This window comes from Ictidomys tridecemlineatus, chromosome 1 (genome assembly GCF_052094955.1).
Source record: "Ictidomys tridecemlineatus isolate mIctTri1 chromosome 1, mIctTri1.hap1, whole genome shotgun sequence".
Lineage (NCBI taxonomy): Eukaryota > Metazoa > Chordata > Mammalia > Rodentia > Sciuridae > Ictidomys > Ictidomys tridecemlineatus.
The window spans coordinates 11111963-11135550 of record NC_135477.1 but is presented as its reverse complement, the minus strand read 5'-3'; the positions used below and the strand labels follow the sequence as shown (position 1 = coordinate 11135550).

General features: G+C 40.3%; 1 protein-coding gene and 1 long non-coding RNA gene across 15 annotated transcripts in view; one reads left to right on the top strand and one right to left on the bottom strand.

The window, feature by feature from the left end:
• Eif3a (eukaryotic translation initiation factor 3 subunit A) overlaps positions 1-8809 on the bottom strand; it is a 177096-nt gene extending 168287 nt beyond the window's left edge. For all 14 annotated transcript variants that reach the window (XM_078041357.1, XM_078041471.1, XM_078041840.1 and 11 more), the window contains exons 1-3: positions 8615-8809; positions 507-697; positions 224-360 (exon numbers count right to left, since the gene is read on the bottom strand). In XM_078041357.1, the coding sequence (XP_077897483.1) occupies positions 224-360; positions 507-697; positions 8615-8663 (377 nt within the window). In that variant the 5' untranslated portion in view covers positions 8664-8809. The remainder of the gene's footprint in view (positions 1-223; positions 361-506; positions 698-8614) is intronic.
• A 94-nt stretch (positions 8810-8903) lies between these two features.
• Positions 8904-19945, top strand: LOC144376031 (uncharacterized). Its single transcript, XR_013436034.1, has 4 exons — positions 8904-9034; positions 13948-14284; positions 18047-18193; positions 19752-19945. It is a non-coding gene; the product is annotated as an uncharacterized LOC144376031 (long non-coding RNA).
• Positions 19946-23588: the final 3643 nt, after the last annotated feature.

The window sequence follows — 23588 nt, the reverse complement described above, 5'->3', positions numbered from 1 at the left end:
ATTCCCAACCTGTATTACAGCTATCTTTCTAAATGCTTCAATTTTCTGCTTTTACAAATTTCCAGTATTACCTAAATAATTATTTGGGTTACTACACATTTAAAACTTTAAATAAAAATTTTTTTTCTTCTGATAAACATCTATTTCAAGTGCGGATGATGGAAACCCATGTAAAGAAAAACACTGACTTAACTATCAAAATTATCAAAGGTTTAATTCATACCTCTCAGGAGTCTGAATATTATCCAGATCTTCTATATCTAATACCATCTGTTGGGATTCTTCTTTAGCAGCTTCAGTTTTTTCCTCTGCCAGTTTCAAATATGCCCTAACAACATCCTCTAAAGATTTAATGTTCACCTAAGCAGGAGGGGAAGAAAAAGAATTTAAACCACTTTTTCCCAAATGTTTAGAGTAAATTATGATAGAAAATATATCTAAAAGGTAAACTCTTCTGCAAATTACTAAAAGCACTTTTAAAATATAAAACTGAATTCTGTCTGTACCTGCTGACAAATGTTCTTATACTGATATAATCCTTCCTTAGCCAAGTGGCTCTTACGAAGATCCACGCAAAGTTCCAAGTATTTCAACATAATCGGCTCGTGTATCTTTTGCCATGTTCTATGTTTCTTACTTTTCATAACATCATAAAGAACATCCAGAGCAGGCTGCTTTTTGCCAACCTCAAGAAATTCTGAAAAAAAAAATAATAATAATAATTCAGGAGAATTAGTCAGTTACATATACAAAAGTCTAAATCTTACATTTTTAACTGGTTGCTGTAACTTCTCATTACAGACTTTTTAAATCACATGTATTTTTGACATCTAAAAAAGCTATGCCATAATTATCTAAGAGAACAATTAAAAGTCTGGTACTATGTCAAAATAGTGTACAGGTAAAACAGCTTCAGCCAATTCCACCATGACTTAAAAGTTCCAGAAATTGAAACAATGAGAAAAAGAAAATTTCTATCAACTTAGAAAAGTTCAACTTCAAAGTCACTTTCAACTAGCTGGTGAAATTTTTGCTCATTTACACTAACACTTGAGGCAGAAAAACATATCAGATTGCCTTTAAAACTTAAAATCAGTTGACAACACTGAAATTTTCAGGGTCTATTTCTAGGCTTTTTGTTCCATTCATTCTCTATTAATTAATGTGCCTACTCTTTAGTCAATACCACACTATCTTGATTACTGTAGTCTTTAGATAAGGTCTTGAATTCAAGTAGAGTGTGCCATCTTTGTCCTTTAGTTTTGTGCAGACTAAACTAGGTCCTTTGCCTTTCCATACAAATTTTACAACTAGTTAGTATCATCTTCAAAATAACTTGCCAGGATTTTTTATTTTTTTTTAAAGAGAGAGGGAGAGAGTGGATTTTTTTTTTAATATTCATTTTTTAGTTTTCGGCAGACACAACATCTTGGTTTGTATGTGGTGCTGAGGATGGAACCCGGGCCGCACGCATGCCAGGCCAGCGCGCTACCACTTGAGCCACATCCCCAGCCCCAACTTGCCAGGATTTTGACTGCAATTTCACTCAATCTATAAATGGGAGTTTAAAGAACCAATAATACTGAGTCTCAGAATCTGTGAACATGGTCTGTTTTTCCATTTATTTACCCCAGTCTAAACATGAAAAGTATTAAGACAAATTATAACTATAGTATGCTATGGTTTGAATGTGTCGTCCTCCAAAATTCTTGTTGATACTTAAGCCCTAATGCAACCATATTAAAGAGATGAGAGGGATCCACCCTCATAAATTGATCAGGACTTTAATAGAGGGAACTAGTAAGACTGAGGAAACATCATTAGTCTCCACCAGGAGGAGGTAGTAACAAAGCACCACCTTGGAAGCAGATAAAGCCCTCAACAGACATGGAACTTGTTGGCAGCCTGTTCCTGGACTTCACAACCTCCAGAAATGTGAAAAATAAATTTCTGTTGTTGCAGAAGTACCCAGGATATGCTATTTTGTTTCAACACAAATGGACTAAGACAAAGGACATTCTACAAAATACCTTATCGGTATTTCTTAAAACAGTCACGATTTTCAAAGTCATGAGAACACAAGGAAAAGACTAAGAAACTGTGACAACCAAGAAATCTTAGAAGTGACAATTTAATACAATGTAGAATTGTTTGATGGAGGTTGAATCCAAGGTGCTTAACCACTGAACCACATCCCCTATCCTTTTTATTTTTCATTTTGAGAAAGCGTCTGGCCAAATTGCTGAAGCTGGCTTTGAACTCGCAATTCTCCTGCCTCAACCTACTGAGTCGCTTGGATTACAGGCATGCACCACCATGCCCAACACAATGAGGGATTGTTGATGAGATGCAAAGCAGAAAAAGGGAAGATAGGAAATCCAAGTACAGTATGGAATTAAATACTATCAGTTACTGGTCTAAAAGTTGTGACAAATGTACCATACTGATGGAACTTGTTCATAAAAAGGTACAATGGGGTATAATATAAATGGGAACTATCTACTACTCTCATAATAATTCTGTAAGTCTCACACTGTTCTAAAATTGTTTTTTTAAAAACTGGAAATCCTCAGCAACACATAATAAATATTTTAAACAAAATAAAGGTTTGTGTACATCTAAAAACTGGGAACTGTACCCAACAGAGTAACTTTTGAAAAATTTGGAGTATAATAGAGCAAAAATTCTTTTGATTTACTATTCCTAAGCCAGAAGGCATTCCGATTGTGGCAACATTTTAAAATCCAGTTTGAGCAGGGCACAATGGCTCATGCCTACAATCCCTGGCTTAAGAGGCTGAGACAAGAACATCTCAAGTTCAAAGCCAGCCTCAGAAACTGAGCAAGGCCCTGAGCAATTTAGTGAGACCCTGATTCAAAATAAAAAATAAAAAGGGCTGAGGCTCAGTAGTTAAGCATTCCTGGGTTGAATTCCAGGTACCAAAAAAAAAAAAAAAAAAGGAAAAAAATACAGTTCTAATCATAAGTTCTATGTATACTGTTCCTTTGGAAATTCAAGAGAAATAAATGACTCATAGGCAAATCTTATTTTTTCTCACTCTTTGTTTTATTTTGCCCAAACACTTAGTAATTGGGGAGAAAAATAGGTATTTTATCCAAGCCAATTGGTTAAGTTTGGCTTAAAATTCAGCAATTACCAAATTTCACACAAACAGAAAAATCTTCCAACTGCACATCTGAAAAACAATGTGAAGGAACTAAATCACTAATTTACACTATAAAATATCTTAAAACACTGCATCTCCATTTTTAAAGATCTGTATTTTTCTCCTAAGGAAAAAATCTTGGACAAAGAATTCTTGTTCTTGCCAGGCACGGTGGCACACGACTGTAATCCCAATGGCTGAGGCAGAAGGATCAAAAGTTCAAAACCAGACTCAGCAAAAAGTGAGGGACTAAGCGACATAGTGAGACTATGTTGAAATATGAAATAGAGCTGGGGGGGTGTAGTTCAGTAGTCAAGTGACCCTGAGTTCAATTCCCAGTACCCCCTACCCCCCAAAATAATTCTTGTTCTTTACTTAATGTGGCTGGGAAGATTGGGGATGCTGGGTGGGGGGAGAGCAAGCATGCTGGAAGCCCTGGGTTCAATTTCCAGCAGCAAACCAAAGGGTAACCTAAAAAGTTACAGCATTATCAACCATGTAACTATGCTAGGCAAACAGTCTCTTACCTGGGGGTTTTACTATATCTACAGATACAGTAATTCTCTACTATGTCTTCTTTTTAACTACCACATCTTTCAGGAATGGTACTTCCCAATATTCCTTCCTCCAGTGAAACTTACAAACAATATTCCAACTCTCAAGACATATTGAAAAATTTGGGCCAGGCACATGCCTATAATCACAGCAGTCAGAACACTGAGATGGAAGACCATAAATTCAAAGCCAGCCTCAGCAATTTAGCAACATCCTAAACAACTTGCTGAGACCCTGTCTCAAAAAATAAAAAGGTCTAAAAATGTAACTCAGTGATTAAGTGCCCCTGGATCAATCCCTGCTACAAAAAAAAAAAAAAAGTTTGCAACTGGACAAATCACACAATATGGAAAGAAATAATTATCTTTATACAACACTTTGAATCACCCCTTATAATATCAAATCTTCTTCACATGCAAATATAAAACCCACACCATTATGGGTGAAAGTCTACCTTCAACTGAAGTCAGTCTTAAATGAGGGAAAAAACTCACTAAATTAAACAAAGTACAACCAGAAACTTTACTGGAATAAAAAACATCTCCTTTTAAAATACTTATCCCCCTCCTGGAGTATGCAAAAGGTTATTTTCTAAAACCCACTGATACTTCAGGGCTTTTTCTTTCTTTCTTTATTCTTTTGGTACCAGGGATTGAACCTGAAGCCCTTAACCAGTGAGCCACATCCCCAGCTCTTTTTAATTTTGAGACAAGGTCTTGCTGAATTGCTCAGGACACCTCACTAAGTTGCTGAGGCTGGCTTTGAACTTGCAATCCTCCTGCCTCAACTTCCCAAGCTGCTGTAATTACAGTTACAAGCCAAGAGCGTCCAGTGCTTCAGAAATTTTCCAAAGCTGTTTCATCAAAAGTTCATCGGTCAAAATTTTAGGAGAAAATGCCTTTAATCAAATTTATCCTTTATATTAAGAAAACCACAGTAGTAACACTAAAATTACCTCTTATTTTTAATTCACACATGGATTTAAATATTAAAATACTATATGTAACCATAATCAATATGCTTATGATATGGAATAAGAACAATGAGTTAAATTTGAAAGCAGAACCCACCAAGGAGTGATGACAAAATACAAAACTATAAAAATTTTAAAAATAAAGAAATAAAATAATACAGTTTTTAAATGGTAGTGTAGTTCCTTAACAATATTCTTAAGATTTGGTCAGGGAACTACCAAGTACTTTTCACTTCCTAAACAACCGATCTAAATTTATTATGACTGGGCTGGGGATATGGTTCAAGTGGTAGCGCGCTTGCCTGGTATGCGTGCGGCCCAGGTTCGATACTCAGCACCACATACAAACAAAGATGTGTGTCCACCGAAAACAAAAAAATAAATATTAAAAATTCTCTCTCTCGTCTCTATCTTTAAAAATAAATAAATAAATAAATAAATAATAAATAAATAAATAAAATTTATTATGACTCCATACTGGCTGTGGTGAGGCACACCTCACACCTGTAATCCCAGCAGTTTGGGAGGCTGAGGCAGGAGGATCTCAGATTCAAAGCCAACCTCAGCAATTTAACAAAGCCCTAAGCAACTTAGCAAGACCCTCTCTCAAATAAAATAAAAAAGGGCTGAGGATGTGTCTCAGTGGTTAAGCATCCCTGGGTTTAATCCCTGGGATTAAACAAAATTTATAACTCCAAATCCCATGCTTTCTAACTTTGAAAGTTCAAGCAAGCTAAAGAAAACACATTAAAAAAAATTAAAAACCAAACTTAGGAAACACCCTCACCTCAACCAAATTTAAAAAATAAAGTATGGATAGCAAAGGATGTTAAAAGAAAAAAACTAGAATGTAAATATTTTTTGTAATTCACAAGGGTGAGTTTTCCTGTCTTTATGATTCATATATGTATGTATATGTGTGTGTGTGTATTCATATGGAAGATTTAGGTCCTGTGGGGGAGTTTTTTTAGGCTGGAAAGAACTATCATGCAATAATTGTTCTAATACTTAAAATGTTGATTTTCAGAATATTCTACAAGTTAAAATTAAAATCTGGGGATCTGGAGATATAACTCAGTGGTAGACCATCTACCTAGTGTGCAAAAGGCCCTGGGTTTGATCTCTAACACCACAATCAACCAACCAAATCAATCAATCAGTCTAGAATTAGGACTATTACTAGGAGGGTGGGCATTCTGAGTTTATCTTTTGAATACACAATTGAAACTATGTATCTACCAATAAAGAGAAAGTTTAGGTCAGTCCTTTTTACTAATCTGCCAACAGAAGAAATAGATAAGCTATAATGTTACTCCATTTGTGGGTTAATAACAATTTCATTTTTTTAAGGCATTAGTTGTAAAGTATAAACTAAAAGGCAGTTATAGGGTCAGGAGCACCTAGTTTGACACTAGTAACAACATCTGGAAAAGGCACTTTCTCCCAATGATAAGGAGATATTAATTTCTGGCCTATGGGACAATTTCCTACCTTCCAGAACGATTACTGTCACTTTTTCCAAAAATAATGCCCTGATACAGAGACTGAGTGTGACTTGGAGGTTTATTTATTTATTTTTATTTTTTTATTTTTTGGTTTTTTCAGCGGACACAACATCTTTGTTTGTATGTGGTGCTGAGGATTGAACCCGGGCCGCAAGCATGCCAGGCGAGCCCGCTACCGCTTGAGCCACATCCCCAGCCCCTTGGAGGTTTATCCTACTAAAATATATTATTTTATTAAGATAATGTAATGGATGTTCAGGTTACAATGTTATAGATAAAAAAATGATAAAATTAATTTCCAATGAGTGGAATACCCTTTTATCATTCTACTTAATGTTTGGTAAGCAGTGCCATGTGCCATTCACAATCTTATCCCTTTGACACTTTAAGAGATACCTCACTCAAAAGATCAAATGTATATAAGCTATTAGATGGAAGTTAAAGCATCTCTAGCCACAAAAGCCACCAAACTACAAGGAGTCAGTACGAACTTAAAGACTACACAAATACGATCCAAGTTTTCCCCCATAATATCCATTTCTCGTTTGACTACTTTGCTCTCAAATTCTTTCCAACTTGCCCTGCATGAATCAAGTTTATTTCAACTTGGAAATTGTGGAAAAAAGATTTGAAACACATTACATCCTTTCTATTTTTAAAAAGTTACTGAAATAAGCTTATATGAAGATTCCAAATGGAGTGATGAGGAAACAAGTTATGAACACAATGTAAGCAATGTTCAGGCCAAGGAGACCACAGTACTTCATCCTGCTAGCATAGACAAGGGTCTGAGGGTGAGGCATGCAACTGACCAAAATTCATCTACAATAACAGCGCAGAATAGAAATTTCATGCAAGTTATTTTGTATACCATTATAAAATTCTAAGTTTCAATACATCAAAAAAGTCATTTAGCTACAGTTTAGTCTGTAGCAATAAATTTCCATTCCATTATATTTTCTTTCCTAAAAAATTTGTTTTAAATCCTTAAAGTGTCTCTTCTAGCAATTAGATTACTGTTTAGGATGGGTAGGGATCAAATCTATGTTGTAGTTTTAATGTTTTGAACACAATTATTATGCAGTTAGTCCATCCATAGACTAGTCCCTCCCCACAAAAACTCAGTTTTATTTTAAAGTATGAAAACAACACATTTTTGATCCCGACATTATCAACAATACATAATTTTCATTAATTTTATGTGTTGACTCCCACTGGTCTTTTCACAAAATGAAGTTTCAAACTGAAGAAGAAAAAAAAAAAAAAAAACTCTTGAAACATAAAACTATTAACAGACACGGTATGTCCATCTACAACACGGGTAAGACCCAAAACTTGTTTGGATGTAGGAAAGATGAAAATAAGAGCTACGAGTGCTTACAAAATACTTGTGTGTTCGTTTAAAAGTAGGAAAAAAAAAAAAACACCTGAACAAGAAAGTTTCTGAAGAACAGAGATATGCAAAAGACATCTGCACCCCCATAGTGTCCATGTAGTAAGTGCCTCTGGAACACATCAGGGGGCACAAGTTTTTCCTGCAAGTGCGAGGGTTTAACTACCCACATGGAAATAGAAATAGCAAACAGGAGCGCTAGGACAAGAGGGGGGAAAAAATCGATTTGGAAGTCAAGAGACCTTGGTTTTAGTCTCCCGGCTCAACAACTAACTGCCGGAGTGACCTTGGGGAAACCATTCTCCTTCCAGGCCTCAGTTTAGGAAGGACCTTTATATTAACTCTGTTCCAACTTCCCATGTTTCGGAATAGGCACTCGGACTGCCCCAATCAATGCCAGAGGAGGAGGAAAAAAAAAAAAAAAAACAGGAAACGGGTTAAATGGGTCAGAGGCCCCAAAGTACACTTAAGTGGCTGGATTAAGGGTAAGTGGACCCTGACCTGGCAAAGCACCTCGCGGGTCTAGGGGGCAGAGGTGTTTGCGGGGGGAGGGGGGGCGGAGGTGGACCTGCCGGACTCCCGGCCTCTGGGGGAGGTGGGGCCGAGGTTCTCGCGTGCATTGTCCCCGGGAGGGAGCCATGTTTCCTCCTCCCGGGCACTCCCAGATGGCGGTCGGGGGCGCTGGGCCTAAGCGGACCAGAGCCAGGTGGTCTGCAAAGCCAGCTGGAGACGGACGCCAGGAAGGAGCTGGACCCCGACAGGACTGTCTACTGGACCGCCGCCCCGCGTCGCACCAGCAGGCAGCAGAGGGAGTAAGGCCCGTACGAGGGTTCCGATCCACGCCTCCACCCCCAGTCGCTGGGAGTGAGAAGGAAACCGTGCCAGACCCGGGCCAGGACGGCGAATGAGGCCGAAGCGACCTCGGCTCTGGGCGCAGCCCGGGCAGGAGGCAGCAGGCCTGGGCCCTCGACCTCCGAGGCCTCGGGCTGCCCCACGCCGGCGCTCCCCGACACCCTACTCACCGTTGGCGCGTTTGAGGGCATTTTCCGGCCTCTGGAAATAGGCCGGCATCTTGGCGGCAGGCGCGGCTCACCCGGCGTCAGCGAACTCCCTAGCGGCCCGGGCCGGGAGAAAAGACGAAGGGGAACGAGCGCGAGAGTCCACGCGCCTCGCCAGCAGTCGCCCGCGCCCAGCCGGCCAGAGACGGAAAGGAAGGAGCCACGTGACCCCCGCGCGGCGGCACCGCCGCCACCTAAGCCCCGGATGTAGGGGCGGGACTCCGCGCGTGCCACGCCCCTCCCTGCGCGCTGCCGTCACGCGCGCCGGCTGACGTGGCAGAGACTGTGGCGATTTCCGCGCGCGCTGGGACGGAGGCGCGCATGGGTCGTTAGGGAAATGATTCCCAGACCTTCCCTACTCGAGCGAGGGTCAGGGTGGGAAAGGTGAGTCTGGGTCCAGAGGCTCTGCAAGGACACAAGGCAGGCGCGTACACACGATTTCATTTCCAACACAATTTGTGCGGACTCATGCTAAGTTGCCAACAGGCCCCGTCAGCGAGGCTAAGTGAAAATGCTGAGTTTATTTAAGGGGAATGTGTTGAGCAGGCTTCGTTAGCCCAGTGCTGCTCCCCACCGGGAAATAGCGGTGGCACGTCCTCAACGAACAAGCCTGGGGAGGTGGGGGGGCGCGGTGAAGAACAAACGAGCAGTTATTTCGTAACTTGGTAAAATAAAGTTGGTGTCACAAGGATTGCCTGGGAAATGGAGGCTCCCCGAGGTGGCGAGCAGGGACAGAGCAACCTGTCATAGAGCAAAAGCCCTGGAGCAGAACAGGCTTGCATGTTTGAAAATACATGAGTGTCGTCGCTTTTACATATGGGGCACGTCACAAACAAACCTGAGAGAAATGTGTGTTAGTGGGGAAAAAAATTATAATGCTCACAGATTAAACCGAATCAAATTCTCAAGCCCTTGGTATGAAATTAAGATGAATTCAGAAGGAAATGTAGAAAGCTGTGGAATAATCTTTGCAAGAGTATTGCACATCTTGTAATAATAGGCGGAATATGTGAATTAGTGAAGGGAAACTACATCAATAAATGAGGAAAACAATACACATAACAAGCATTTTTCATTCCTTCTCCTCAAAGAGGTGTTTTTATTATTATCTAACTAAATTTATTGCTATAAAGAAAGAAAATTTGGAAAATGCAATCCTAGACCAAAAATTAAATGCTTTTTTTTTAAGGCTATTTTTAAATTAGTGTCAGAGGTATTCTTTCTCCAAAATGCTTAGATCATTGTATATGCATTGGCTTAGTTGGCCCCCAAAATAAGAGCCAGTCAGGGGTTATATAAAAGCCCCACAAGTTCTAAGAAGCTATAGGAACTGTTTTATAGGCAAGATCAAGGGACTTGTTTGTGTATATTATAATTAAGTCAAAATTAAAGAGTCAAACATAAAAGCAAATAGTTCTTTCATGTGTTTTATTTAAAAAAAAGAAAACCTACTTAGTAGACCATAGAAAGATGCAAACTGAATAAAATGAAACCTGGCTTAAATATCAGAACATGCTTTCCAACATTCTTGACTTTCTATTATCATACCTCAAAGAAAATGGCAAACTGGAATCATTTATTATTATTTGGTAAACCTGAAAGCAAACAAACACTAAAAAGTTGAGGAGTAAAGTAAAATCCAATATTCCTACACATTGATTTTTTTCCCTTTCAAATTATTTAAAGTATATAAAGCATTTGGTAATATAATAGATAATAATTATGTAAGTGCAATAAAATTATTTAGAATCTAAGGCTGGGCACAGTGGCTCTAGCCTCCAGCAGCTCAGGAGGCTGAAGTGGAGAATCACTTGAATCCAGCCTGAGCAACATACTCTATCTCAAATAAAAAAAGTATTTAGCACTGTTTTTATAAATGAGTAAAGGCATAATGTCAATTTTCAGGATATTACGTATTAGGGTCAACCAATAGTTCCAACTTATTTGGAACCATCTAAGAGCCATAATGTTGAATGCTATAGATTTAAAAGAAAAAAAAAAGTGCAAGAGTTAATGATTCCCACCAAGGCACATGCCTGTAGCTTGGCTTGGAGACTGGGACTGGAGGTGAGTTAAAAGCCAGCCTCAGCAATTTAGCAAGGCCCTGTCTCAAAAAAAAAGTGAATAAAATGAATAAAAAGGTCTGGGGATGTGTCTTAGTAGTTAAGTACGGCTAGATTCAATCCCTATCAAAAAAAGAAGAGTTAGTGATTCCCTAGTTGACAATGGGGACACAATGAGAGTGAAGATGGGGTCTAATTTGACCAGGAGAAAACCATAATTATTTGCTGTTGCTCATTTAGTAGAAAACAGTCAAATTGAATATGATGGAAAATATTCTAAGCATGCTAAAAGGAAGTAGTCAGACTGAAGATTTTTATCCTAGTCAAGTTACTTTTGTAGTACATGTGATTGATAATTTCTCTAATACAATGTTTTACGGGTTTAATACAATGTTTTAGGGTTTTTTTCCTTTTCTGTGGTTTGTTTGTGGTACTGGGGATTGAACTCAGGGTCTCACATACGGCTAGGTAAGCACTCTACCTCTGACCTATGTCCCCAGCAATTTTTTATTTTTTATTTTGAGACAGGGTTTCAAATTACCTTGCTGGCCTTGAAGTTGCCATGCTCCTATGCTCAGCCTCCCTAGTAGCTGGGATTACAGGCATGTACCATCATGCTGGGTTTATTTCAAGGTTTATGTTCCTGCCCTAGTGGAGTAAAGATTCCCCAAAAACCAGTTGTTAGAGACATTATAAAGGCACTATTTTTGCAACATAATATCAAACAGGTTTAAAACAAGTATTATAAAATAAGTGTGGTGTTGCACTCCTGTAATCCTAGCTCCCGGGGCGGCTGAGCCAAGATGATCGCAAGTTTGAGGCCAAGCCTCACCAAGATCCTATCTCAAAAAGGGCTGGGAATGTAGCTCAGTGGTAAAGTGCTCCTAGGTTCAATCATCAGTATCAAATATGTTCTGCAATTTACAGGGTAGTCAGATTGATGAACATAACGAATTTCAGAGAGATAAGCTGTGACTCGCAGTAATACATTCATTTAACAAACCTTTATCAAGTGCATACCATGTACCAGGCATGGTAGTTACACCTCCCATGATACCTGGTAAGTATGTGAGTGATAGAAATGAATGCGACATACTAGCTTCCTGCCTTCCAGGACTTTGGAGTCTTAGGGAAAAACTAGTCTTCAAACATTGCAGAAGCTCCATGAAGAGACACACCACTGTGATAAAGGCCCCATGCATCTCTCAGCCCTTCTCGCCACACTGTCTTTCAGTGTTCTAGACAGCTTCTCCAACTTGATGTATGCCATCAATTCACTTGGAACATTTTTCACCATCACCTATTCTTTGCTCTTATATTGGGTTCCACTTAAATGTCAATTCACAATTCTTTCTTGGCCCCCAGATTAGCTTAGATGCCAAGGCAATAAGCACCAATAACATCTTATCTTACCCCTGCTCATTCTAAGCTCAGAGTGAAAATAATCAAATTTGTAATTCTTACTACTAAATCTTCCATGCATGACAGAACAAGGAGCAGATATTCTATTCTAAAAAATATAGGAGAGAAAAATGAATGATTGCCCATACATTTATATAAGATAACTTCTCACTGTATCTGTGAGGAAGTAAGAACACGTTTGAAATCCAATGTGTCTTTCTAGTTCATGGAGCATCTACCCAGCTACTGTGAGCTCCCAAGTATATACCAAAGCACCAGTACACAAATATTAATGAAGAAACAGTAATGTTCCTCACTCAAAGCTTCTAATTGCACTGGTTCTGAGTCTGGATACACCAAAGTCCATTTGTGATTTTCTAAGGACATCATTCAACAATATCATGCTTTCCTACACCTAAGTATCCCTTCCCTTCCTCCCATCCCACTCACACTAACCTCACTGACTGCTGCCAATACTTCAAGCCTCAGCCCAAAAAAACCTTTCTCTGCAAAGCCTTTCAAACTTCAGGGCAACTTAGCTGCCCCTTTGCCTATGTTCTTCAATCACGCCACTATTTATTCCACCACTGGCCCCATCTGTGGGCACCCTGCCAACCCAGCAGCCTTCTCAAGGAGTGACTGAATCCTTATCTCAAACAACTGACTCCTAGAGACAAGATGAGGAACCAAGAAGCTCTTCCCACTAGCTAGCTCCAATCATTCTCTTAAACTCCTCCCTTAAACTCTGACCTTTAAAGATCATACTGTGGTCAAGCTGGAACCCCTGCTACCCTTCTGAATCATTGCCTTTATAGGGTCTTCAGATCACAGACCACATCCTCCATTCCTTGACTCAGTTCTTGCTCCTGTCACTCTTGGCAACACTAATGTCATAATTATTGGTGATTTCCTTTTTATTTAGATGATCCAACATCCTGGCCACTTCACCTTCACAGTTGTGTCCTCTGCCTTATCTCAGCCACTCACACATGAGGTCATACCTAGAGTCTGGAACAGGAATTGTCAAACTCTGCAAAGGCCAGATAGCTTTGTGAGCCAGGGAGTAATGTCTAATGTCTTCAATTATTTGACCAGGTGCTCTTGCTGAAAGGATAACTGTCAGTGTGCCCCCCCCTTACACTTTAAAATGTAGAGATCATTCTTAAATTGTACAAAAAACAGCATCAGGCTAGATTTGGCCCACAGGCCATAGTTTGCTGACCCCTACACTAGACCTTGTCATGCCTACAATCTCAGTTTCCAAAATCTTGATTTCAAGCATCTCAGCTTCTGGCCACCAACTCGTATATTTTTTACACCTGAACTCCAACAACCCTTCTGCTTCACAGGGACTTGTAATCTATTCATCAATTCTGTGTTCCTAACTGGGACAAAGTAATCCCAACTACTTGGGAGGCTGAGGTAGGACGATTATGAGTTCAAGGCCAGCCTGGGCAGCATTACAAGACCCTGTCTCAAAAAAGTAAAAGAAAAAATCTACATCTCCCATATTTCCTCCTTTCCTGACTTAGATTTGATTCCTTTCTTGCTCCTCTCTCCCTTTATTGTAATCACCTGGCAAACTTCCAACCCCAGTCAAATCCCACCTTTATCTATTTTTTCCTACATCCTATTTTGGCCAGAGAAAGACATACAACCTTGGTGGCATGTCTGGCTTTGAATTAAGACTACAAGCCTCAAGGAGCACCTTGTTGATGAAGGAGCTGTCAAACTATAGGGGTTCAACCCCTCCATTGCCTTGATGCACCCTTCAGTTGGCTTCCAGGATGACCCTTTTCTGATTTTGATTTTTTTTCCAATCTTTGCTGACAGCTGCTCACCTGTGTGTCCACCATGCTCTGAACTTTGAAGTTGAACTATTCCAGGACTCAAGCCTCTGGATCCTGCCCTCCTCCAGCTACAGTCATCTCTCAGTTCTAGATCATGGCTTTCAAAATCAACTCTACACAAAAGTGTATTGCCAGCCTTGACCTCTCTCCTAAAAGCCAGACCTGTAACACCTGATGCCCATTTCACACATCAGCTAAGTACTGAATACACTGTATGCTCATAACCTGCTCCCAACCAGACTCCTGGTTTCCTGTCTCCACTATTCTCCTGTCACCTTCTCCATGTTAATTATGGCAACCTCATTCTCCCACTTGCTCAGGTAAAAAATACTGGGAACATCCTTGACTTTTTCTAATATATCCCCACCTCTAATCAAACCACCCAACAGACCCCATATCTATGACCTCCATGGCTACCACATGGTTGGAGTCATGCCAGGTGATTACTCCTTTTTATCCAAGATGAAATAGCTTGCTAACTTATCTGTTAACTTCTTGGCCCTCTTCTCTTTACTCTGCATATAGCAAATAGAGGAACTCTTTTCAAACAAAAATGAGATTAGAGTCCCCTGATCAAGACCCTATAGTTTGACAGCTCACTTAGTGAAAGTCCTCACAATGGCACGCACAGTCTGTCCCTACAGTGTCTCCCCTGTGATTTATTATTTTCCCACCACCACAATGTCACCTTTTTAATGAGGTCTTCTCTCATCTCTTATTTATTTAGGTTCTAGGGATTGAACCCAGGGCCACTTTACCATCAAGCTACATCCCCAATCCCTGCCCCTTTTTTGCTTTTTATTTTATTTTGAGAGAGAGTCTCACTAAGTTGCCCAGGTTGGCCTGAAACTTGCAATCATCCTTCCTTAGCCTCCTGATTTTCGGGATTACAGGCATGCACCACCACACCAGTCTGGTTCCCACACCTCTTTAAATTATTAAAGTAGGGGGCTGGGGATGTGGCTCAAGCGGTATTGTGCTCGCCTGGCATGCGTGCAGCCCGGGTTCGATCCTCAGCACCACATACCAACAAAGATGTTGTGTCCACAGAGAACTAAAAAATAAATATTAAAAATTCTCTCTCTCACTCTCTCTCCTCTCTCACTCTCTTTAAAAAAAAATTATTAAAGTAGTAATAGCTTCCCTTTCTCCATACTTCCTAGCACTCTTTTTTAAATATTTACTCTTTTTTTTTTTTGGTTGTAGGACACAATACCTTTATTTTATTTACTTATTTTTATGTGGTGCTGAGGATCGAACCCAGTGCCTCACGTGTGCTAAGCAAGTGCTCTACCCCTGAGCCACAACCCCAGCCCCAAGAACCCCTTTTAAAAAAATTTTTTTAGTTGAATATGGACACAATACCTTTCTTTTACTTATTTACCTAATTTATGCGGTGCTGAGGATCGAACCCAGTACCTCATGTGTGCAAGGCAAGTGCTCTACCTCTGAGCCACAACCCCAATATCCCTAACACCCTTTTTTAATTTTCCTTTATAGTACTTATCACCATCTGACCCCCAAATATTTTATTTATTGTCCATCCCAGTAGAATATATAAGCTTAATTAAGGCAAGGGGTTTTATGTCCATTTTGTTCTCTGCTGTTTTTGTAACACCTATAATAGTACCTGGCACATAATAAGCCTTCAGTAAATATTTGCTGCATGGATGATCTAGTTGATTAAAAGAAACCTCCTAAACCAGGCATGGTGTGCACTTTAATTCCAGCTATCTGGGATGCTGACCCTATAGGATCGCTTAAGCCCATGATTTGAAGACCAGCCTAGGCAACACAGCAAGACCCTGTCTCAAAACAAAACAAAACAAAAAGCCTCCTATATTATGATTGACAATTTGCATATTGATCTCCCTTGAAGGTGACAACTGGGACAGCTCATCATTGTGCACAGACAGTGCCTGGTATGTGGTCAACACACAGAAGGTGTTTGTTCAGTGTGTGTTTCAGAGCCCCTTAATCATTCCAACTTCAAGATAACAAGGTCCAGGCTGTGTGCGCGCAGAGGACAGAGCTAGCTCGCAGTAAACACCTCTTTGCTGCTTACATCGATCTTGGTCTCTGGTGGTCTTTTAGGGGTCCCAAATTCAAGCATAACATATGGGGGCTCATCCAGGATCCCCCTTATAAGCCTACCCAGACACCTCGATCAAGAGGTGATGAAAACTCGGCTGGTATACAAGTCTTTTAGGTAGAAGCTTTAAAAGAGCATTATATCAAGCTGGTGTTCTAAAGTTGTATGAAGCACCCATCCCCAGATGACAATCTGTTTTTCCCCAACCAGACTTCAAATGGAACTGACTTCTAAAAGGGAACTCACGTCCCCTACATCGTTCACCTAGTCGTTGAGCCCCCTCACGTTCAACACCCCCTTTCAGCTCTGAAGCAGCCAGAATGAGCCCTCGCCCCTTCTCCTTACAGCAATAAGGAGTTCCTAAAATTAGAGGGGTGAATGAAGCCAGAAATAGTTAGTGTAATTAGATACATCAAGTCAGATTGGATCTAAGAGGCCAATTTTGAGTGAGTTTGGGAAGTTGAAGACTGTCCCCTGAGGGTTACTGTTTACCAAGATGTAGAGCCTGCCCAATAGACCCCAACTGAGGGAAACATGTTTGGTTCCCAAGTTCCAGACAAAGGGGGGAATGAAAAACCAGCCTCTACCTCAGAGCAAAGCCTGTCCAAGAAAGGGAGCATGACCCTTGTCCTTGGAAAAACCCACAGAACACTCCTAGGCACATACCCACCCTGCTGAGTTGTTTATCTTCAAATAACAGGAGAGATCTGATGCCTCAGGTGTCCCTGACTCAGTCAGGCTAGGTGAAGACCCATAGCAACCACCAATCAGCATGAGACAGGGAAAATACCTGGGATGCCAGATGACCCTCCCAGTAGTTTATGGTGGTTGATAACGTGTTGGGAAACCATGTAGTTCAGCATATACTCCCCTCATGGCTTAAACTAATCAGTTCAAAGGAATCCCCTCTTGTACTAACCAATCACCCTTACCCAACATGTGCCCCGCCAGTGAATGTGCAAATCATGTTTTAGAGTTGTTTTATGATTTTCCCGCAGTGTGTGATGATTTGCTAAGAGATGCTATGATGTATGTGAAGTCCCTGCCTTCCCCAAAGAGTGTATAAAACTGCTGCAAATCCTGAGCTCGGGGCCTCTCACCATCACCAGTTGCTATGTGCGCCTGGAGGACTCTGCTAGCTCTCAATAAACACCTCTTTGCTGCTTACATTAAAAAAAAAAAAAAAAAAAGATAACAAGATCCAAAATCTTATAGCCTTGCATTCTTTCTTTCTTTTTTTTTTTTTTTTTAATTTTTAGCTGTAGATGGACACCTTTATTTATTTATTTTTTATGTGGTGCTGAGGATCAAACCCAGTGCCTCACACATGCTAGGCCAGCGCTCTGTCACTGAGCCACAACCCCAGCCCTAGCTTTGCATTCTTAATCATGACAGTGTCCAGATGGGGTTGAAATCTTTTCAACAGGGATATAACAAGGGCAGAGGGGAGCACATTGTGCCTGGCAATTCTCATTGGATCTTTGAGTTCTGGAAATTTACAGCAGGAAAATTGGAATGCAAATTCAATTGAATGTATTTTTAGCAGAAACATATCCTGTCAGTGTTAACTACTTATTGAGGGAAATGCATCTTACGCTCAGCTGTCTTCATCCATTAACATTCTGTAGGTCTTAGGAGAAGGCTGAGGGAAAAAGGGGGAACATGTTTATGAGAACTGGTACATGAGACTGCTCCCTAATTTGTTCATTGAGTAACACTTGTCACTGTTGACAAGCCACGAAGCCCAGCTTCTGCTTGGGGTTTTGGGAGGCCATGTCCAAAGCTATACTAACCAACTAAGACACAAAAGTGGAGTGAGTAAGACTGTGCATAGAGGTTCAGGGTGTGGTTTGAAAACAAGCTTCTCTGTTAAGTATGTTAAACGTGATTACAAGGAAATGTGGAGACACAGGACGTGAGCTTTTGTGTTAGTTAGGCAGAGATTAGATGATATTTGCATGGACCTTTTCCTTGTATTATCTTTTCACAGAGCAACTTTAAGTGGCATCTCCTCAGAGAACCCTTACCTAACAATCTGAATCTGAAGACCATGCTGTTGGAATTCCTGCAGAGCACTCACAGTTAACTGATAGTTTTCTTCATTTCCTTGATTACTGTTGTCTCATCACAGTAGACGGTAAGTTTTAAGGGGTCAAGTTTGGTTCACTTTTGTGTCTTGCCTGGTACAGAGCACTCACTCCATACATAATGTGATATATGAATAAACAAAAGGAGTGAAGATTGTAGTGGACAGAATTCTAAGATGTCTCCAACATTCCCATCCTCTGTTGTACAGGGGGGTTCCCATGCCCTACCTAATCCCTGGGGATTAGGTTATGTTTTATGTTATGGTTGACTTTAAGAAGGGGAGATTGGGGGCTGATTTGTGGCTCAGTGGTAGAGCACACACCTAGCATGTGCAAGGTGCTGGGTTCGATCCTCAGCACCACATAAAAGTAAATAAAAAATAAAGATATTATGTCCAACTACAACTAAAAAAAAAAAGAAGAAGAAGAAGAAGAAGAAGAAGGGGAGATTACTTGAGCAGGCCTAACCAATCACAAGAGCTTTTAAATCTGGGCCAATAGGTCATCTGAGCTTATGGAAGGAAGAGATGCCAAGCAGCATCAATAGTACATGAAGGGAGCTCAGTGACAGGGAACTGCAGGTAATCTGGAAAGACTGAGGGTGACCAACAGCCTTCCAGAGAAACAAAGATTTCCTTCCCACAACCACAAGGACCTGAATTCTATCAATATTCTGAGCTTCGAACTCCTTCCTGGAGCTTCCAGGGAGGAATGCAGCCTAGCTTTCACCTCGATTCTAGCCTAGCAAGACCCTAAGCAGAAAACCCAGTCATGTTGTACTTGGACCACTGACCCATAGAACTGGGAACTCATGAGCAGGTATTGCTTTAAGCCTCTAGTTTGTTAATTTGTTATGTAGCAATAGGAAAACAAATATAGAGAAACAGTTTTCTCAATTAATTCTTAGAGAAACAACAGTGAAATGCTAATAGAATTTAAAATTCTAAAGCTACTTTGCTCAGGGATGTAGCACAGTGGCAGAGCACTTGTCTAATATATATGAGGCTCTGACTCCATCCCCAGCACTGCAAAAAGAAAAAAAATAAAAGTTTAGAACTACCTTGCCTTGTGTGACATGAAAAAGAAGGCACCATTCAATGGAGGAAAAGGTCTAGACTGAGTAAGGCTACAAATTCAGACTGCTCAAGCAAAAACCTTACAGGGAAGCTGAGTTGAAGAACATGTGATTGGGGTTTATATTGAATTCCACCTATGGAAAATGTGGGGGTCCCTCGTCCACATGACCAGACAGGTTTGGGCATTTTCTAAATCTGCTCTAGTACCAACAACTACTTACTCTTTTCTGTGGATCAAGGAGCCAGCAGGCGGTGCAGTATATTATTGACAAGGCAGATTTGGGACTGATGTCCTTAGGAAAGCCTGCTGGTGAGATAGGCTCTTGACTGGTGACTGGGAGCTTAGATTTCAGCAATGGTCCACCATTCCCAGAACCCACAAGAGTGTTGACTTTCCTAAACTATGTGTATAAATTATGGGGTTCATGCTGAGAATCAGGAATTTAGGTAGGTGCTAGGCAGGGGGTTGCCTGCATGACTGGTCCCCAATAAAATCTGGCGCTGAGTTCTAATGAGCTTCTCTGGTCAACAGCATTAACAAGCGTTGTCACAACTTGTTGCTGGCATCCTGTGGGACTCCACTGGGAGAGGACTCTTGAAGCATGGGCCTAATTTTCTCTGGGCATCAACCCTGTCACCTTTTCCCCTTGCTTTTGGAGATTGGGGGCTGAGGTTGTGGCTCAGTGGTAGAGCGATGTAATAAACCATATCCATGAATACCATGAATACAGCTGCATGTTGAATCCTATGAGTCCTTTAAACAAATCATCGAATCTGGGGTGGTCTCTCCTTATCTACAAATGTTGCATAAAGATTTTTCCTGATTCAAGCCTTTATTAGGGAAGCACAGAGAAGAATATGATTACTCCCACTTAATCACAAGCACAGAACATCATCATGAGTGAGGTTTTGCAGCTAAGATGGAATTTGAACTCAGTCTGATTCCCATGCCCCAGTCTGTAACAGCACAGAGATCAGTCTTGAAGCTAAAGTTGGATGGGAATGCCTCCTTTCTCCCTCTCTCCACCTACTCCTTTCTCCTAAACTATGGCGAACCTGTCTGGCAGGTCTGACAACACAAACTGATGAAATAGGAGGGAGGGAGACATCATTTCCAGTCATCCCCTTCCTATAAACAGTGTCTCCACAGCTGGCCTTATGGCCTACCCCTAGGAGCCACTCAGCCTTCATTATCCTCCCCCTCCTTACACCTACCACCATCTCCCTCAAATCCTTTGTTTCCTTCTCCTTCTCCCTCATTTATTTTCTGAATTCTTAGTATGTGCCAGAGACAAAGTTAGCACCTATAGGCCTTGGCCACATGAGCCTGCTCCCTAACTTATTCATTGAGGAACTATTGAGTGCCTACCCTGGGGCAAGGACAAGGAGCAAGGAGAGGCAATAAATCCAACACTTCTATTCCATTCCAATCCTGAGACTCTTTACCTTTTTCTCTCACATTTGGATGTCTAGTTCTGAATTTCCAAAAGCAATAAAACTTTCCATGACTTCCCTCTCCCCTTCTGTTTTTCAGCCTGATTAGGAGAAAATTTCAGACAAGAAATCTGCTTTGATCACCTCTGTATCCATCTCCCTAGCCTTTAGCTATGTCACAGACTGTTTTATGAATGTTTGCACAGTGCACATCATGCAAGGGAAATTGTTATACTAACCCTGTGTTCTTGCAAATTTAGTGAAAAATTATTCCCCAAGCCCAAATACCACACAAAATTATTTTGAGATAAATGTGTCTCTGTGAGATTCAGTCAATGACCTTGATAATGTGAAAAGAATAGTAGATCTGGGGTATATGGATTTAACATATTCTCTCATATTTTTTATTTGCCTTATTTCATTGAATCTAGAAATGCCATTAATGGTGAAGCATCATTATTGTACATACCACTAAAGGGAAAAAAACCTGATACCAATTGTAATTATAAAATGCATTGCAGTTTTTGAGAATATTTAATTTGAACTACTGAAAACAATCAAATACTGTATTTTGAAATTTTGAATTATAAATAAAAGGGGGAAGGAAAAATTGATGAAGTTTTGCCCAACTCAAGAAAACACTTGAGGCTGGGGATGTAGCTCAGTGCTCACCTAGCATGCGTGAGGCACTGGGTTCGATTCTCAGTACCACATAAAAATAAAATAGAGATACTGTGTCCACCTAAAGCTAAAAATAAATAAATAAATAAATATTTAAAAAAGAAAACACTCTGACGGGGATGTAGCTTAGTGATAGCTCACATGCCTTAGCACATTAGAGGTCCTAAGTTTTATGCCTAGAAAACTGAAAAGAAAGAAAAGATAAAAGGAGGGAAGGAATGGAGGGAGGAAGGAAGGAAAGAAGAAAGAAAGAAAATGCTATTAGCAAATGAGTTTTTTCCAAAGTTTTTCTATGGTATCTTTATAGGCACAGAGTCCAAATAGTGTATTTAATATATATCTGTATTAAATATAAACTTTAAATATTTGTAAATATTTATATTTGAATTCTTATTATACAGTTCATATATGAATATATTCTCATTTTATTTTTTTTTATTTTTATTTTTTAAAGAGAGAGTGAGGGGGGGAGAGAGAGAGAGAGAGAGAGAGAGAGAGAGAGAGAGAGAGAGAGAGAGAGAGAGAGAATTTTAATATTTTATTTCTTAGTTCTCTGCAGACACAACATCTTTGTTGGTATGTGGTGCTGAGGATCGAACCCGGGCCGCACGCATGCCAGACGGGCGCGCTACCGCTTGAGCCACATCCCCAGCCCCAATATATATTCTCATTTTAAAAGGTTGGAAAACTGTGGGGGTGCACACTCCAAACTTTACTTCACACCATTTCCCCACATGCTTCCTCTGAGGAAGTTTGGCGTATGGTTACCTCATCCTACAAATAACCAGATCAGTTTAGGATTTTGCTTGTACATGGGTTTATAGTAAGTTAGTAAATACATGTCTGTTACTGGACTACAGTCTAGGCTGCTGGCCATTTGAAAGCCAATATTTGGGAGACAAGAGTTTGAAGAAATTAGGCTTATTCAAGGGCCAGCATCTTGAGAGATGGAGGGGCTGTCACCCTCAAAGCTTCATCTTGGAGGACTCAGGAGCACATGGGGCTTTCATAGGGAGGATAAGGAAAAGCTGGACAGGAAGGTCCATCTGAGGAGGGTCTTCATCATCCCAGACATGCATCTCTTTCTTCTTTGGCATATCACTATGAAACTTGATCTCCTGAGGCTTCTGTAGTCATTTTAAGGGAAACATATTACTTCCGGGCAAGTTAAATCTCACGGCAATTTACATACTTTGTGTTAGTTAATGCACTGGGTTAAAAGAACAAGTTATCTGAAGGTCAGCAGATATCCTGGGCTCTCCAAATATAAAGAAAGATTACTTAGCAACTAATACCTTGGCCATTTAGGTGGGACTTCTCTCTAGAATTACGAATGCTGGGTAAGAAGGAAAGAGGCATGTTTGCCAAAGTTAGGGAGAGGAAGAACCCTGCAGAAAGGCAAAGGGAAGAGAAGGGAAGTAAAGGACAACTCCCAAAGTGTCAGTCACTGTTACAGTCTCCTACATAGTTTCATAGCATTCTACAGTATGAAATGTAGCCTCTTTTTTTTTTTTTTTTTTTTGTACTAGAGATTTAAAGCAAGGGCACTTTACCACTGGGCCACATACCCAGCCTTTTTTTTCCTTTCTTTTTTTTTTTTTTTTTAAAGAGAGAGTGAGGGGGAGAGAGAGAGAGAGAGAGAGAGAGAGAGAGAGAGAGAGAGAGAGAATTTTTAATATTTATTTTTTAGTTCTTGGCGGACACAACATCTTTGTTGGTATGTGGTGCTGAGGATCGAACCCGGGCCCCAACGCATGCCAGACGAGTGCGCTACCACTTGAGCCACATCGCCAGCCCCTTTTTCTTTTCTTTTTTGAGACAAATTCTCACTATTTTGCTTAGGGCCTCGCTAAGTTGCTGAGGTTGGTCTTGAACTTGCAATTCAATACTCCTGTCTCAGTTGCTGGGATTACAGGCCTGTGCCACCACACCCATCTGTATCATAATTTTAAAAAGTTTATTCATTAATGTATTATTTAGGTAATCCTCACATTTTTAAAGTTACCAGTAGTACTGCATAAACACCATTGGCCAAGCATTTTTGTATGCTTGATTATTTCTTAAAAGTAATTGTGGGAGTCAGGCCCCTGCAATTCACTGATAATAAGACAGATAGATACTTTAGAATTTACTAGGAAAAATAAAAGTAATATGACTTTAATTGCATGTTGAGTATGTGGCAGTTCATACTGATCTCACTAGGAAATGACTAGTTGTATTTAATACAGGTTTTATGCATTTAAAGAAAATATGT